This window comes from Sphaerodactylus townsendi, linkage group LG03 (genome assembly GCF_021028975.2).
Source record: "Sphaerodactylus townsendi isolate TG3544 linkage group LG03, MPM_Stown_v2.3, whole genome shotgun sequence".
Taxonomy (NCBI): Eukaryota; Metazoa; Chordata; class Lepidosauria; order Squamata; family Sphaerodactylidae; genus Sphaerodactylus; species Sphaerodactylus townsendi.
In genome coordinates this window covers 159,361,689-159,380,011 of record NC_059427.1, presented here as the reverse complement: position 1 = coordinate 159,380,011, position 18,323 = coordinate 159,361,689, and the positions used below count along the sequence as shown (strand labels likewise).

At 47.5% G+C, this 18,323-nt stretch overlaps 1 protein-coding gene across 1 annotated transcript in view; it reads right to left on the bottom strand.

Moving 5' to 3' along the window:
* Positions 1-18,323, bottom strand: part of VAV1 (vav guanine nucleotide exchange factor 1) — a 77,282-nt gene that overhangs the window by 49,181 nt on the left and 9,778 nt on the right. Inside the window, exons 3-10 of the mRNA XM_048487523.1 lie at positions 16,877-16,980; positions 13,529-13,628; positions 10,120-10,215; positions 8,816-8,884; positions 7,584-7,670; positions 4,961-5,046; positions 3,358-3,490; positions 3,020-3,129 (exon numbers count right to left, since the gene is read on the bottom strand). Coding sequence (XP_048343480.1) covers positions 3,020-3,129; positions 3,358-3,490; positions 4,961-5,046; positions 7,584-7,670; positions 8,816-8,884; positions 10,120-10,215; positions 13,529-13,628; positions 16,877-16,980 — 785 coding nt within the window. The remainder of the gene's footprint in view (positions 1-3,019; positions 3,130-3,357; positions 3,491-4,960; positions 5,047-7,583; positions 7,671-8,815; positions 8,885-10,119; positions 10,216-13,528; positions 13,629-16,876; positions 16,981-18,323) is intronic.

The window sequence follows — 18,323 nt, the reverse complement described above, 5'->3', positions numbered from 1 at the left end:
AGGGCAGCCATTTTGGGACCCTGTGCTTGCCCAGGAAACTGACCCAGTCTTCCAGGTAATGGGAACTCTGTTAGGATTGTAACCTTTGTGGGAACGGATCAGAATGCGTATAAAAATGGTATTTAATCAAGAAACATGAAAGTCATAGAACCAAAGAAGCAAAGAATCAAAATGGGAGCTTCTGTGTAAGTGACCAAAAGCCTGCATGTTTTGCAACAGGTCAAAGGAATGTTACAAGCTTGCTAGTGACTATGCAAGCAAGCAAGATAACATCTTTGACATCTTGGCACTGAGGGCCTACGTGACAGCAGACAGATGCATTTTATAACTTTGGTTTTTGGGTTAGAAATGAATGTGATTAGTTAAATCAACAAAGTGTTTTTCTATATAGTTAAATGAGCACAGAGAAATGATAATGAGAGTAATTCACATGTATTAGTATTTTACTATAATTCTATTGTGTTAGAATCAGTGTATGCATAACTCTTGTAAACCATGTTTTAACATTTCAAACTGGGGAATTGTTAGAAACATTTCATGCTGGGAAAAGTAAGTTTTATGATCCAAAGGAATCCTGCATGCCCTGGAGGTATAGCTCTCTCTCTGGGAGAAACCTAGCAAAACGGGTTTTTCTTGAAGACCACAAGCTACCTTTATTACTGTCCTTTGCATATGCGTAGAGGGCATAAGCTAACAGCATGTACCGTTTGAATTACAGAAGGAATGTGAATACGTAGAAATATAGGCTGTCTTACTGTGACCAGGAGACAGATTCTGACCAATAAGATTTTTAAGGTACATGCTTGTAATACGTGGAACGTAAGGGGATGGATTGTGTGACGTCTGTACTCTTTGCATCTACAAAAACTAAGGCTCTTCCTCTACTGGGCGTGTCTCTCGCTTGAGAGCACCAGGGCCTCTCCCTCGGGAGAGGTCACCTTCTGTAATCTTATCTACATTCTGCAAAGTAAAAACTGTCTGTTTGTTTTCTAATGTCAGATGTCTTTTGCTTTATTTCAAATTTTAAGTTTTTCTTAAAACTAACTCAGCTGTGTAGGACCAGAGAGCGGCCCTGGCCCCACACCTTCTAAGCTTAAGAGCCTACTCTATTGTAACAGCTGCTAGGGTATATATAGAGCAGTGGTTCTCAACCTTCCTAATGCTGCGACCCTTTAATACAGTTCCTCATGTTGTGGGTTTTTTTTAATTTTTTTTATTGTATCATTTGAATATTCCATTTTATATTAATATTCTTCTTCATTCGTTTTCAAACAATACATTTTCCCCTTTTTCTCCTCCCCCCCTGTATTTTCTTCATAATTTTATCAAACAGCAGTAAGTTCATTATTTGTAATCTCTTCTCCCATATCTCCTCATTGACTCCAGCTTCTTTCATCCAGTCCGCATATATTGTCCATATCTTCAAAACTTCGCTCTGTTTATCTTGCCACAGTTTATTTTTTGTTATTATATCGAAAATGTCCAGTGTCACTTGTTCCCAGATATATTCCAACCATTTCTGGATTGTCCATTTTTTCTTTTCTTTCCAGGCTAAAGCTATTGTTGCATTTGCTGCTTTGATCATTATTTTATACATATAGCTATATTTTTTATCTACCCTTCTATCCTCCATTACACCCATGAACATTAAATCATTATTTATCCCAATATTAATCTTCACCAGTTTCTCGATATATAACATTACAGTTGTCCAAAAAATTTTCACTTCTATACATTCCGTCCACATAAGACTATAATATGCCTCCTGGTCTCCGCTGTGCCAGCGTTTAGGACTAAGTCCTTTAATCATCTATGCTATTTGTTTTGGTGTTCTATACCATTTCAATATCACTTTTCTTTCCAACGCCACATATTTCTCAATCTTTATATTTTTCCAATTTATATTCCAATTTCCAATTTATATTTTTCCAATTCCAATTCCTATTAAATTTTCAGTTTTCCCAGTATCTAGAAAACCTTCCTTCTCCCATTTTTGATTCAATGTTCTTATCATAAAGTCTTTGTCATCAACCATATATTTATATATATGTCCCAAAAATTTCCCTTTACATTTTTCATATAGTTCAAAACATTTAGCCATTATACATTCTCCTCTTATTCGTGAAACCTTTATCCTTTCCCAAATGCCCCTCAAGACCAACCAGTTCTCATTACCTCCTAACTCTATAAAATTTTGTAATGTCATAATTTCTCCTCCTTCTCTTATCAGATTTGCAACAGTTTGAATTCCTTGTCTTTTCAATATTTTTATCACTTTTTCCCCATCTTTTCTGGCCACACTTGCCAATGGTGCCATGTCCAGAGTGCTGGGCATCCATTTACCTCTCCATTTTCCCCATATATCTAGTAACACCTTTCTTGGCCCTATTGCGGTTTGGTTCCCTCTCTTCAACTCAAAGTCCTACCCTTTGGGGAGGAAATTGCTGACAGTCACAGCCTCATCAAAATGCTCTGCTTTTCCAAATCTCCTCATTTGGATTTTTCAGTGGGAATAGTACAGTGTAGCTCAGGGCCCCCACAGGTTTTTTTCAGCTGGCAGACCCTTTTGAAATTCTGACACGGCGTGGTGAACAGAGCCACAAAATGGCTGCCACAGGAGGCAGTCAGCGGCAAAATGGCTGCCGCAGTTTACCTTGGGTCACGCCAAAAGTGAAGATCCTTGTGCTGGCGCAGCAGTTGCTGACAAAACAACGATTTTAGAAATCTGCACAGCTAATCAAATTGCCAATGGCCAATAAGAGGTCCTGCTGCACAAGAACTCCACCTGGCCCTGCAGACTTTCAAAAAATACTTGGGAATCAGTTGGGGTTGTGGCAGCAACAGGTACCATGGTCGAAATCCCTGGTCTGTCTCCAAAGCATTCACATGACAACTGTAGCATTACTCAACCATCAGGGAAATATTCCACTGACTGGAATATTTGACATCTGCCAAACATAGATTGGTTCCCAAGGACTAGGGTTCTAAGCACAAACAAACGAAGGCATAAGAGACTTACAGGGCCATTTCAAACTGTTCCAGCCACTTCTTCTTCAGCTCCCGTGTCTTGAAGTATAGTTCATAGCCCGAAGGACCGTAAGAATCCACAAGAACAAACATATGACTCCACTGCCAAGAAATAAGAGGGAATAACCAATCAGAATCTGAACTCAGTGTGATTCATCCCCTCCCCTGCCTTCTGTCTGCAGTCTTCCCTAGGAAAAGACTGGCACAAAAACAGGTTGTTGTTTTTCTGGGACTGGGGAGGCAGTGGCCTGGACTTAATTCCAGGAGGGAATTCCTCATACCTGCTGGCCTCCTAAACTTCTCCTTGGACAAGGAGTATTGAAATGTTACCTTCTTGTTGTCTTTCTCACCAGAAGGGTCATCCCGGACTTGGAAGTTGTGCAGGTCAACAAATTTCTTCATTTCAAACGAATCTCCTTTCCGCTTGCAGATTAAGAGAGCCTTATCCAGGAGGAAAGCATACCTGAAGAAAAGGTGCACATGAGAAATGCTGAGCTAGAGAAAGCACACGTCTCTGACACCTCCTCCATTATGAACTCAGACCAGCCATCTCTGCCACTGGAAAGACTTGGAAAGAGATAACAATGGGAACCTTTATGGATAAAAGGAATAAATTCACTGTGTGTCAAACACTGAGAGAAAACTAATCTAAGACTTTTACCGTTGGTGTATTACTCCAACAAGAGATATTGAGAAAATAAACAATCACTACAAAGGAAAATGCTGGAAATTTGCAGAAGTGGTGAATGTGTAAGAAAGTGCAAAAATATTGGGAAAAGATACATGCAGAAATACAGAAAAAATTAAAAATTAGCTTGTGGAGGCCAAGACAATGTTGTTAAGCATATTACCAAAAAAAACCCTGAAGAAATATTTCAGTATTTGACAACTGCAGCAAGAGCGGTACTTGCAACAAATTGGACAATGGAAGAATGCTCAAGTGTAGAGAACTGGGAAAATTGTTGGTATTTTTGCAAGTCTGTCACTTCAGACATGAAAGGGTTTGTGTATGTTAATTAGTTACTGAGGTCACAGTGTTATGACCTACTCTATTGATTAAGCTATTGGTCAGTCAGTCTGACATTGCTTGCATGCAAGTGATCACATATAGACAGAAGTTATAAAGTAAAGTACGTTTCTTTGTTTGAGCAGTGAAGCCATGTGATAAAGTCATAGCCATGATGTGACCATGAGGTAAAAAACATGTAATGAAGTATAGTACCAGAATAGAAAGGTGTTCTTATTTTCTTTCCATATGACCCTCCCTAATAGTAAAATTCATTTATATAAACAGCAACTGTGTATTGGTCTCTTTTATGCTACTCTGCTAATATATTAAATTTATGACAACAAAAATAAATCATGGGAGTATGTAACAATGGCGAAATTAACAAGCTGGGTCAATAAAAGACCTATTCAAGGACTCATATTATCCATCAGTGTTAAAGAAACACTGAAATGAAATTTATATAATAGAATGGTAGTACATAAGTAGAGAATTATTATAGCGTGCAGGTGTTGTGATGCTTGTGTTGGAGGAAAAATATTCGGAAAATAATCATCATGTGACTGAAAACTTATGCTTTTATAGAACACCTCTATATAACTCTGGGTTCTCTTTTTATATTTAGAACTGTAATTTAGTTAACTACCTGGAGGCCTTCAGGGACATTCCTAAAGATTTTGTGGGGGAGGGGAGGGTTGGAGCCTGGGGAGGGCAGAGTTTGGAGAGGAGAAGGATCTCAGTAGGCATGTGATTCCATGGAGTCCACCCTCCAAAGCAGCCATTTCCCCCAGAGGAACTCTTCTCTGCAGCCTGAAGAATGGTGCCGTAAGAACTCCTGACTCCAACTGGAGAGCTGGTAACCGCAGCATCAGCGCTCTCCTTCCTCCATTCATTCCTACTAGCTCTATGAGGTCTGCAAAGTTTCACCTCTCCATCTTGGAGCGCTTTTCTCCACCCACGACCTTGATCTCTCCGTCGATTTTCGGCTTCCCAAAGTGAGCCAAGGACTGGGTCTAGGAAGAAGGGAGACAGTGTTGCTTACAGGAGATCAGCTCTGGATCCAGTCAAAGGAAATCAAATCCATCCTTGTCCAGTGGCGAATGCCAGACCAGTGGCCAGGGGCTGGCCTCCAGGGCCTCAGAACTCCTTGGGAAGGAAAAGGGACCTCTCTAGTTTTCAGTGCAGGCTTTCAGGAGGCCTTTGCAGTGGCATAGCTACTATGGGGAGCGGTGGGGACAGGAACCCAGGGCAAACGCTGTTGTGGTCACATGGGGGTGGAAAATCACCCACACATCCGTCCTCCTTCCCCCCTTGCCCCACCAGGCCCCGCCGCTGGCAAAGGTAAGTGGGGTGATGGTGGCATGAGGGCCCATTTTTGGGGTGTGTGTGAAAACTTGGAGTCTGCCCCGGGCACCATATGCCCCTAAGAGCAGCAGTGGCATAGGAGGTTAAGAGCTTGTGTATCTAATCTGGAGGAACCGGGTTTGATTCTCCGCTCTGCCGCCTGAGCTGTGGAGGCTGATCTGGGGAGTTCAGATTAGCCTGTACACTCCCACACATGCCAGCTGGGTGACCTTGGGCTAGTCACAGCTTCTTGGAGCTCTCTCAGCCCCACCTACCTCACAGGGTGTTTGTTGTGAGGGGGGAAGGGCAAGGAGATTGTGAGCCCCTTTTGAGTCTCCTGCAGGAGAGAAAGGGGGGATATAAATCCAAACTCTTCTTCTTCTTCTTTCCTAAGTCCAGAGAGGAACAACCCACAAGTGAATGTCACTAAGCAACTCTCCATGGAGGAATATTTGAATGGAGAAGAGGCAGGAAAGCATCACGCACCCAGGAATGAACTGTGGCAACTGACCTGAAGAGCGGGTGAGACCATTGCATAGAGGAGAAGATGTCTATCTTCAATTGCTATTGTCTTATTTTTTATTTTCTATTTATAGTCTGACCTTTTCACTGGGATTCAAAGTGGATTACATACAGTGAGTCAATACAATCAATAAAAGGGGACAGTTAATGATTAGGATTTTGGGTTGTAGAGCCAATCAGAAATCTAAAAACAGTATTGAAGCAAAGAAGTAACCGCAGTGGCGTATCTGCCTAGGGACAGGGGTACCCTCTGTCTCTTTGCGCCACTTATCTGGTCACGTGGGGGGCCCCCGCAAAATTGGCCCCCACGTGACCAGGACATTCTGCTTCCTTGTCATCTCGAGCGGCCTGGGCCCTGCCCATATCATCATCGATGTGGGTGGGGCCAAGGAAGCCTGAGGACACCACCCCCACAAGCCTCGGCTCCCCCTGCTCTTAGTTCCCAGCCAGCAGCCAGCAGTCCCTTCTGCCCTCCCCTCTGGGGAAAGCAGAAGGAACTGAAAGGCTCCATCCTTGGCCCCTTTGCTTTTATAAGCATGGGGCGGGGCTTGGTGACAGGGCTCCACCCCTTGGTGGTGGGCCCCACCCACAAGTCCCACCTCTGTGCTTATAAAAACTAAGTTGCCAAGGATGGAGCCTTTCAGTTCCTTCTGCTTTCCCCAGAGGGGAGGGCAGAAAGGACTGCCAGCTGGGAGCCAGGAGGGCGGGGCAAGTCCTGAGGGCAGGGCTTTGGGGATGGGGCCCCACCCCCCAAGCCCTGCCCCCTGGCATAGTGGGGGGGCCGCCAGGAGAATGGCTGTCTCCAGGCGCCATTTTTCCACCATACACCTCTGAGTAACAGGAAATGTAAAATGGTGCAAAACTGCATAGTTAAGGATCCTACTTACAGCAATAGTATAGATCTCAGTCCAAGTAACTTTGTGAATCATTTTCTACAGGGCAGCCTTATTGCTTATGTAGAAGAGCCCTCTTGAATAACAGTTTAAAATGAGACATCCGTGTCCAGAGCAATTGAGTAGCTACCACAGGGAACAGAATTGGAGTTGCCAACTCTGAAAGGGGGAATTCCTGGATCTTTGGGGGCGGAGCCTGGATGGGAGGGTGGGGTTTGGGGAGGGAGCTCAGCAGGGCTGTGACACCAAAGACTCCACCCTCCTAAATCCCTATTTCCTCCAGGGGAATTGAACTCTATAGCTTGAAGAATGGTGCTGGAAGAACTCCAGATGCCAACTGGAGGCTGGTAATTCTGAACAGGGTGCTGGAAAAGGTTTGGTCTGACCCACAAGGACTGGTCTTATTATTAATATTGCGATTGTGATAAATAGTTTCAATGCGTGACAGAGTCAATGGAGGGGAACTGGCAGATTCGGGGTCAGGCTGGATTTGATAGAAATTTGCCACAGGATCCAGAGTTCCCGGAATTTAGCTAAGTTTGCCTGCTTGAAGCCTCCGGGATTCCTCCAGTGAGAAGCAAAGGCTGAAGTTTCAGAAAATGTGAGTAGGAGGCTCCCTGCCCCCCCCCCCCGCAAGTTACACCCTTTACCTTTTGCTTGGACAACAACTGGGTGGAGGTAGGCAAGGCAGCACACAACAAATGTATAATTCTTAAGAGGAATCCAAACAGCAAAGAAAATTACATCCCCCTCCCCAAAGATTAAAATGCTTCTATTCCCAAATAACTCACCAAATTCTCTATGGACAGCTGGAAATTCGTGATCTGTTTCAGTGTTTCGTTGTCTCTCTTGACTTCGTTCACACACTGAGCCAAATCCTGGCACACAGAAATGAATGAAATCCTTTTTTCATTATGAGAAGAACCAAGGAGCACTAGCACAATTGCCAAACATCGGAGGTATGAGCTTGGATTAAGCTGCAGAGAGCCAGCAGTGTATAGTGGTTAAGAGCAGGTGGACCTTAATCTGGAGAGCCAGGTTTGATTCCCCACTCTTCCAAATGAGTGGCGGACTCTTATCTGTGCACCAGATTTGTTTCTCCACTCCTACATTCTTGTTGGGTGACCTTGGGCCAGTCACAGTTCTCTGTGAACTCTCTGAGCCCCACCTGCCTCACAAGGTGTCTGTTGTGGGGAGAGGAAGGGAAATTAGTCTGTAAGCCCCTCTGAATCTCCTTACAGTAGAGAAGGGGGGTTGTAATCCAAAATCTTCTTCTTCATAAGAGTGTTTGAAAGTGAGTAATTTAGTGTTTGGATTGTTTGCCCATGATAAATCCATGGCACAGGAAGCCATGGTACACTAGCCACAGTCAAATTTTATCTCTCCCACTCTCCTTTTCAAGTGAGAACATGTGAATTCCCCCAACAGGACAAACAGCAGCTCCCAGGAACCATTTCAGGTTTCGAAAATGGAACAGAGGGGCAGGCCTAAGTCCTCCTTTCTAAACCAGGCCTCCGCATGCCTGGGAATTCAGTTACCAGCATATTGCCACAGGGGCATGTCTGATCCAAAATCCTCCTCGTTGAAACCAGAGGCATAGGGAGGGATAATGGCGTCTGGTGCAAAACTTGCTCTGGGCGCTCGTCCCCCCCCCATGGTCTTCCCACCCTTGCGCCCCACTTACCAGGCGGCGGTCCTGGGCAGTGTGGTGGGGAGGGTCTGGGCCGAGGGGCGCCCTGTAGCCACCCTGCCAGGCTGCTCCTCGGCCCCGCCCTGCTAGGCTGCTCCGCCAGCTGAACTAGCAGCCTGGCAGGGCCGGGTCCAGGGGGGAAGGAGGAGGCGATTTTCTGCCCACCACGTGACACGAACAGTGGCCGCCTGGGGCGTTTGTCCTCAGGCGGCCCCATGGAAGCTCCGCCTCTGCTTGCAATCATGTGGACTTTGTAAGGGGTGAATCAGCCCCAAACAGTTTCAAGGTATGGAAAAACCGGTTGTCCGCCTGGTCCCGGCTGGTCCCTCTCACCCGCATGTCGTCCAGTGCTTGCCGGAGGTTCTCTTTCTCAATTGGCTCCGTCGTGTATTTGATCAGCTCCTAGGGGAGGGGGAGGCAATAGAGAGAAATAAGCCAACTTTTGCATGGGGGGGGGGCAGAGGTGTGTCAGGATGGGCTTGTTCCTGGCAGGGATTCACCCCCTCCACCCTTGGCCAGGCACCAGCTCGTCCCCCTCCCCTCCCTTCCTGCAGCAGACTGATAGTCAGATGGGGCCACGGCCCTCCGAGGTGTGGCAAGGCTCCTACCTTTTGTGTTTACAACTTTGTATATGAATAGTGGTATTCTTCCTTTTGTTATCTTGTTGCAGCTGCAGCACCTTGGGCCCGGCAAGGGGCGGGCTCAGGGCAGCAGGGATTCACGTTCTAGTTTGTGCTATGTTTTCTCAGAAATTGTCTATGCTACATTATGCTTTGGTCACCCATTAAAGTCTACAGTTCTAAACTACAGATCGCTTTATTCTGGGGCTGTGGTCTCAAATGGTGTAACTAGGGAGGGGTGCAAGGGAACTCGAGCCCTGAGTACCACTCGAACTGTGCAGTCAGAGTGACCAGCTCTGCCTTTATATTGTTGGCTCCCCCCATTAGCTCCACTGGAGTTTGGGGGCAAGGCCCAGTTGTGTGTGTGGGGGGGGGGGTGCGGACCACCCAACGTGTCCCATGTGACCTGCTCAAGTAGCCATTTTGGGGCAGTTTATTTATTTGTTTGTTTGTTCCACTTGATATACCGCCCACCCCTGGAGGGCTCTGGGTGGTGTACAATAACATACTACAACATCACTAAATAAAATTCCATAAAACTACCATAAAACTATACATTTTTAAAGGGTAAAAAATACATAGTCTGGGGCAGCTACGCCCCGGGGTGGGGGGTGGGCTCCAGTTTGCTAATACGGCTGGCTCAGCACCACCACTGTGACCCACAATCAGAACGCAGGCGACATTTGTTGCCAGAAAGAACTGCTGCGTCAAATGCGGAATTCTTATTCCGTCAACAAAAAGAGGAAGGGACGTTGGAGGAGACTTGTGGTCTACAGGGGGAAGAGAAAAACCACACATATAGGGAAGGCTCAGTCTCCCCAGCTTTCTTCCTCCTTTGCTTCCTCTTTGCCACTCTTGCCTGCAGAGAAAAAGGCTCCTCTCAGCCAGGCAATGGAAGGGGAATTTCCCCAGTGTGAACAGAACTGAAGTGAACGAGAGCTGCACACGGGAACCCTGTCTTATGTCTTCAGGGGCACGTTCTGCCCACCCTTCTCCGAATGGCAAGATGATGGATACCTGCAGCAGCAAGTGGTATTTCAGCACCCTCTGCATAGGTACCATGAGCAGGTCACGCAGGCTGAAGCGGCCGTTGTTGGCTCGCTGGGAACATTCCTGAAAGGGAGAAACCAAAGCAGAACTGGGCGGTTAGGACCTGGATGGGGTTGGGGGTGAAGCCACAAGAGTGAGTGCCTCCCTTGAGAGTTGTTGTGATGGCTACCTGTCGGGAACAGAGGTATCGTAGACCTCGATGTAACTAGATTCATGTGTAACCTGACTGATATGTAACCTAATTGATATGCAGTGGCGTGTATCTAATCTGGAAGAACCGGGTTTGATTCCCCGCTCTGCCTCCTGAGCTGCGGAGGCTTATTCGGGGAACTAGGTTGGCTTGTGCACTCCAACACACGCCAGCTGGGTGACCTTGGGCTAGTCACAGTCCTTGGGAGCTCTCTCAGTCCCACCAACCTCATGGGCAGGGGAAGGGAATGGAGATTGTCAGCCCCTTTGAGTCTTCTTACAGGAGTGAAAGGGGGGGATATAAATCCAAACTCTTCTTCTTCTTCCAGGTGTGATTTTCAAAAGTCTTCTCACCTCAGCAGTGGCGTAGGAGGTTAAGAGCTCGTGTATCTAATCTGGAGGAACCGGGTTTGATTCCCAGCTCTGCTGCCTGAGCTGTGGAGGCTTATCTGGGGAATTCAGATTAGCCTGTACACTCCCACACATGCCAGCTGGGTGACCTTGGGCTAGTCACAGCTCTTCGGAGCTCTCTCAGCCCCACCTACCTCACAGGGTGTTTGTTTTGAGGGGGGAAGGGCAAGGAGATTGTAAGCCCCTTTGAGTCACCTACAGGAGAGAAAGGGGGGGGATATAAATCCAAACTCTTCTTCTTCTTCTTCTCTTTCCTTCCTTTCCTTTCCTCCTTGATGTTTATAGCTTTGACACCAATTGTAGATAACTAGGCAAATGACCCCGAGGAGCCTCTCTGCCTCAGAGAAACAGGATGTGCCTGTTGAACTGAGGGGGGGGGGCGGGCAAGGAAGGTAGCTGTATCAATCCTTCAAACAACTCTCTTTCACACTTTCTCTGGGAAAGCAGGAGGGGGGACTGGACGAGAATAAAGGAACCTCGGAAAACCAGGTCAGGCAGAATTGGCTTTCTCAAGTTGGGTACCTCCTCGCCTTTCAATAAATGCTACTGACCAAGAATCCAGAGTCTGTTTATTGGCTTAAGGTCCGAGACCAGACACTACCTCCCCTTCTGATCAGGAGGCCAACCTCCACGTGAGGCTCAAAGATCTCCAGGTGTATCTGCATATGACAGGCAGCAAATCTCCAGGAATTTCCCAATGTGGAGTTGGCATCCCTACAGCTTGTGCACAGAGGAAACTTTCTGCTCAGCGGTTGAAGGCAAAGGAGATAATTTGCATGGAGATACAAATGGTGGCATATCAGCTGATAGTTTCAAATTGTTAGCCGGTAGCCAGCTCAACAAACAACGTGCAGGAGGCCTCCACGGTGCATTGGCAACTGAACCCCAGCGCGGCAAAATTCCTTGTACTGATGTACAAGGAAGTTATCGCGCACGGGGAGCAGAAGTGGCATACGGCAAACTTCCTTGCACCAATATACAATGAAGTTTCTGTGCACCTACTGCCCTTGCTCTCAGCTTTCCCCGCTTGATACAGGGCAGAGGCAGGGCAGAGAGGAAGTGAGTTCCCCTGTCCATAATTGGCCAATGATTAGTCAGCATTTGCCTTTAACTCTGGAGTCCTGTCCCCCCCACCATTTTTAAGAGGCAACTTTGAATTACATGAATAACAAACAGCTTGCAGTAGCGTGTTCAAATGCTATGTTCTAACAACTGGATCTGATTGTCATTGCAACATTGACTTTTCTGAGTGGAATATGGGGATTGTACAATTTTAATCTATTTGCCAGGTTCTTGGGCACACTGAGGTATTCCCAGATTTGCCAAACTCCCAAGTGGAGCTTTGAGATGTCCCAGAATTACAACTGCTTCCTAAACTACAAAGATGAGTTCCCCTGGAGAAAAGGCCTCTGTCGAAGGGTGTACCATATGGCCAGTGGTGGGATCCAAAGTTTTTAGTAACAGGTTCCCATGGTGGTGGGATTCAAACTGTGGCGTAGCGCCAATGGGGCTAGGTGGGGCACGACGGGGGTGTGGTCAGGCATTCCGGGGCGGGGCATTCCTGGGCGGAGCTGTGGCAAGGACGCAGCCGCTGCGCCAGTCCTTGGGCAGGAAACGAATGCACGCAGGCGCAGGCTGCCATGCACGCCGGTGCACCTCCTGCTAGACTGCTTCAAGTTCTGCACGCTACTGCTGAGAGGAGGGGGAGTAACTAAGGCAAAAATCACGTGGCAAAATCACCAATTAGTAACCCCCTCTCGGCACACACAAATAATTAGTAACCTACTCGTGGGAACCTGTGAGAACCTGCTGGATCCCACCTCTGCGTATGGCATTATACCCTGCTTTGCTCCCTCCTCCATCATCACTCCCAAATCTCCAGAAATGTCCTGACCCAGGGCGGGCAACCTAAGTATTCATGTGTACACACAATCAGACTGAGCATGCCTGAGTAAGGTTTCTGTTAGAAGCTGGAGTGAGTTACAATCCTGCATTTTAATACTGTTTCAAAGAATTCACTATACTTTGTGTGATGTAACATGCAGTGATGGGCACAACAGGGTTTGGTTTAAAAAATTTAAGATTGTATTTTCACTGAAATAGAACAGGCCTAAAATGAAGGCTGACTTGGATAGCCCAACCTCATCAGATGTCAGAAGCTAAGCAGAGTTGGTCCTGCTACTTGGATGGGAGACCATCACCAAAGTCCAGGGTCATTATGCAGAGGCAGGCAGAGGCCTATGGAGACATGGGGCCACCCATGTCACCGGGCGCACATCTGTGGGGTGCCCAGCAGGCTCCGGGCCCCCCTTGCCCACCCACCCACCGCCGCTGCTACCGCTGTCATCCCCCTTGCCTGCAGGCTCTGAGGCGTGGCTTCAGGGAAGCTGCCGCTCGGGCAGCCTGTCTCTATGATTTCTTAAAAGGGCAATGCTCCAAAGATTGCTTAAGCCTCAGAGCTGTGGGGAAAGTAAATAGTGAGTGCTGCACGCTTACACACGAGTAAGCGGGGCTCCTTTCAGAGCAGCCGGAGGGTTTTAGTCTCCAGCGCCGGCTGGAGCCGATAATGCCGCCACACTTGATGGCGCAGGCAATGGCAAATCACCTCTGTTCATCCCTTGCTTTGAAAGCCCCATGTGGGACTGCCGCGAGTTGGTGGAGACGGCACTTTCCAGCACCACGACAAAAGCCATCTCCGCTACAAGGCTCTTCAGAGAGGAGCAGTAGCAGACAGGAGCTGGTCAGTAGGCCAATGACAGAACCAAGCATCCCTCACCTCCAGCTTCATGCGCACGTCCACACTGGCACTGGTCACCTGGTCGAGGTGCTTTGAGGCTGCTTCCACCTGGCTGCAGTACCGTCCATACAGCAAGAACCTATAGGGGAGGATGAGGAAGTTGCTGTAAGTGGAGACTTAGAGTGGACAGAAACTGAGGCCTAGTGGCCAAGCTACACATCAAGCTCTGCAAATGTTGGGTGATGGGTATGCAACTGGAATCACAGTCAGATGTATGTTTGGGGAGCTCACCGTAAAAAGGGCTTGTTTGCTCAGTGCAGCAAGGTAGGGCGAAATGTCCCTGTGGAGAAATGGCTCCTTCCCCCCCCCTTCTGTTTCCTTTTTCTTTCATCCTCTCCTTCTCCAACCCCCCCCCCAAGTGTGAAATAGGGCCTGCCAGCCAAAAGCAAGCCCGTTTCGCCACAGTCCCATTTCTCTCCCTCCCTACTGCTGAGCTCCCTCCTCAAGCCCCATCCTCCCATCCAGGCTCCGCCCCCAAAGATCCAGGAATTCCCTCTTTCAGAGTTGGCAACTCCAATTCAGTTCCCTGTGGTAGCTACTCAACTGCTTTGGACATGGATGTGGGTGGGTTTTCGCCCCGGGCACACGAAGCCAGGAAAAAGGGCTAAAAGCATTCACCATCCACTGGCAAAATGGGATGGGAGAAAATCAGGCCCTCCTCCCCCTTAGATTGCCAAGTGCTTTTAAAGGTGATTTCCCCAGGTGCACGCTTGACCTAGAGCAGTGGTGGCGAACCTATGGCACGGGTGCCAGAGGTGGCACTCAGAGCCCTCTCTGTGGGCACGTGCAAACAGAGTGCCCCCCCCCACATATCTAGGCTGGCCTGGGTTGCTGGGCTCGATTAGGAGAGAAAGGGGGGATATAAATCCAAACTCCTCCTCCTCCTCCTCCTCCTCCTCCTCCTCCTCCTCCTCTTCTTCTTCTTCTTCTTCTTCTTCTTCTTCTTCTTCTTCTTCTAAAAGCACAATCCTTTACCTGGGAGTAAGCTCGGTTGCTGGCAATGGGGCTTGCTTCTGAGTAAACCCTCCTAGGGTTGTGATTCACCCATTGGAAGAGTTGCACGGTTGCTTCAAAGCAAAGCCACCAACTACCACCAAGCTTACTCCCAAGTAACGCATGTCTTGGAGCCGACCGTTTTTTCTAAACTAAAACCTCAGCATTCAGGTTAAATTGCGATAAATAAGTGGGTTTTGGGTCGCAATTTGGGCACTCGGTCTCAAGAAGGTTCGCCATCACTGACCTAGAGTCCGGTCACACATCTGTGACCCAGCACATGTTCAGCATATCATGTAGTTATGCCCCAAGGCATTGTCCTACATTCCACAGCATAGAAAGAGTGTCAGGAGAACTTTTTCACTCTTTCCCAAAATACTAGAACTGGAGGGCATCCTCATAGAATCAGAGAGTTGGCAGAGACCCCAAGGGCCATCAAGTCCAACCTCCTGCAATGCAGGGACACACAATCAAAGCACTCCTGACAGGTGGCCATCCCCCCTCTCTTTTAAAACCTCCAAAGAAGAAGACTCCACCACACTCCGAGGTAGTGCATTCCACTGTTGAACAGCCCTTATTGTTAGGAAGTTCTTCCTAATGTGTTGTGGGTTTTCTGGGAGCAGCAGTGGCATAGTGGTTAAGAGTGGGAGCATTCTAATCTGGAGGAACCGGGTTTGATTCCCAGCTCTGCCGCTTGAGCTGTGGAAGCTTATCTGGGGAATTCAGATTAGCCTGTGCACTCCCACACACGCCAGCTGGGTGACCTTGGGCTAATCACAGTTCTCTTGGAGCTCTCTCAGCCCCACCCACCTTGCAGGGTGTTTATTGTGAGGGGGAAGGGCAAGGAGATTATAAGCCCCTTTGAGTCTCCTACAAAAGAGAAAGAGGGGATATAAATCCAAACTACTACTACTACTACTCCTGTAATGAACTAGTAAAGTCCAGGCAAAAGTAACCGTTCTCAGTTCTTTATTGTACTGGCAGTCATAGTCGAATACAGGCGTTGCGAGTTCTGAGGGCCTCAGAACTCTGATAGTAGTTTTAACACAATAGCAAACCCCTTTCTCGCCACATGAAAATTCAACAGCGCATAGTTTCACACAGTCAAGCAGAGATAACATGTAAGCAAAAATCCCCAGCCTAGGCAGAGAGCTAGGGCTGACAGGTGGGAAAGACTCAAGGACAGAGCACAAACCAACATCATCCTGACACCACCACCTCCTCCTTCTGCTCCTGATCTCTCCTACAGGAGAGAAAGGGGGCAGACTCCAACATTTTGGGTAACACCTATGCCCTGTTTATAGACTTCTGGAGCAACTGGCTGGCCACTGTGTGAGACAGGATGCTGGATTACATGTATCCTCACTGGTCTGATCCAGCATTTCTGGATCCAGCAGTCCAGTCTGATCTGAGGTTCTTATCAGGGGAAGATTTCAGCCTATATGCCCTGCTGGAGACCCCACAGAGGTACAGATTATCTGCGGTATGAGACAGGATGCTAGGCTAGATGAACCACTAGTCTGATCCAGCAGGGCTGTTCCAATGCTTTTATGTCCAAGACTTAGAACATATATCTGATTTCTGTGCCATGGCTTGCCTTGTCAAATGAAGAACATCTTTGAACATTTTCAGTGGTCATATCCCTGATTATGGGTGACCATATTACAGCATTAGTAGAAGAAGGAGAAGGAGAAAAAGGAGAAGGAGGAGGAGAAGGAGGAGGAGGAGGAGGAGGAGGAGGAGAAGGAGGAGGAGGAGAAGGAGAAGGAGAAGAAGAAGAAGAAGAAGAAGAAGAAGAAGAAGAAGAAGAAGAAGAAGAAGAAGAAGAAGAAGAAGAAGAAGAAGAAGAAGAAGAAGAAGAAGAAGAAGAAGAAGAGGAGGAGTAGTTTGGATTTATTATCGCCCTTTCTTTCCCGTAAGGAGACTCAAAGGGGCTTACAATCTCCTTTCCCTCCCCCTGCCCACAACAGACACCTTGTGAAATGGGTGGGGCTGAGAGAGCTTTAAGAGAACTGTGACTAGCCCAAGGTCACCCAGCTGGCATGTGTTGGCGTGCACAAACTAATCTGGTTCACCAGATAAGCCCTCACAACTCAAGTGGCAGCGTGGGGAATCAAACCCAGTTCTCCAGATTAGAGTGCATCTGCTCTTAACCACTACACCATGCTGGCTAGGACAAAGAGGATGCACATGTTTCAGTTTTATGTGTGCAATCAAGAGCCTGAGATTCCTGTTTGCCCAGACAAGGCTATAGATTCACACATCTGTAGGAGACGGGCTCCAACATCTGGACATCCAGAGCACTATGCAAAAAGATGCAACAGAGAAACTCACTTTTCTTTGTACTTGATGAACACCTGATACAAGTTCTGGGAGTTGGTAAAAGACAAAGCATTCTTCAGATCCACTAGGAAGCACCGATGAATCTTCAGAAGTTCCTGGATGGGGCCAGAGGAGAAAGCAAAACAAACCAGGAATCAGCATAAGAATGAGAGCCAGTATCTTCATCCTCTTTGATCTGAGATTGCAAATGCCTTAACAGACCAGGTGCTCGGGAGCAAAAGCCGCAGAAGGCCATTGCTCTCACATCCTGCATGTGAGCTCCGAAAGGCACCTGGTGGGCCACTGCGAGTAGCAGAGAGCTGGACTACATGCACTCTGGTCTGATCCAGCTGGCTTGTTCTTATGTTCTTATGCTACAGTGGTTTGAGAGCCAGACTAAGACCAGGGAAACACCTGCCAAGGAAGGTGGCAACCCAATCATATACTCTCGGCCTAACCTACCTCGCAGGGTCAAACATGTGTGCTGCTCCAACTCTATGATTCTATGATCTAAAAAAATCATATTTTCTCATATGTCCCCATGTACCACCTGCAGTGATCATGCTAGTCTGGGGGTGTCCAACTCTGGTGCTTCAGATTATCGTGGACTACAATTCCCATCAGCCCCTGCTGACATGGCCAATTGGTCATTCCAGCAGTGGCTGATGGGAATTGTAGTCCATTAACATCTGAAGCGCCAGAGTTGGACACCTCTGTGGTACCCTATCTGGAACTGACCAGAGCTTCCACTTTTTCCACCATAACACCCATCCTGTGGAAAAAGATTTCTAGGAAGGTGAGGGGCTGTTGTCTTCAGATAAATACATGAGACAATGTATGACAGCTTTATTTGCTAGATCTTTCAATGAGGCGAGGGGGTTATTTGAAGAAGAAGAAGAGTTTGGATTTATATCCCCCCTTTCTCTCCTGCAGGAGACTCAAAGGGGCTTACAATCTCCTTGCCCTTCCCCCCTCACAACAAACACCCTGTGAGGTAGGTGGGGCTGAGAGAGCTCTGAGAAGCTGTGACTAGCCCAAGGTCACCCAGCTGGCGTGTATGGGAGTGCACAGGCTAATCTGAATTCCCCAGATAAGCCTCCACAGCTCAGGCAGCAGAGCTGGGAATCAAACCCGGTTCCTCCAGATTAGATACACGAGCTCTTAACCTCCTACGCCACTGCTGCTGGAGTTTTACTATGAATGATTTTCGTTTGAAATTGTAGACTCTCTTGAGCCATGGGGAAGTACTGGGTGTAATTGTTTTCCTAAATGTACAAAGTGTTGAGCACTGGTAATTGGCTGCGTACAGACATTTTTCTTCTTTAAAAAAATTCAACTTTATTGATGCACAATTTAAAAATACTGTGTCAAAACTTTAAGTCTAACAAATGTCCCACCCCTAAACTCAAGTGTAGACTTCCCGCTTCTTCGCAAACACAGGGCCATTCTGTTTTCCTGA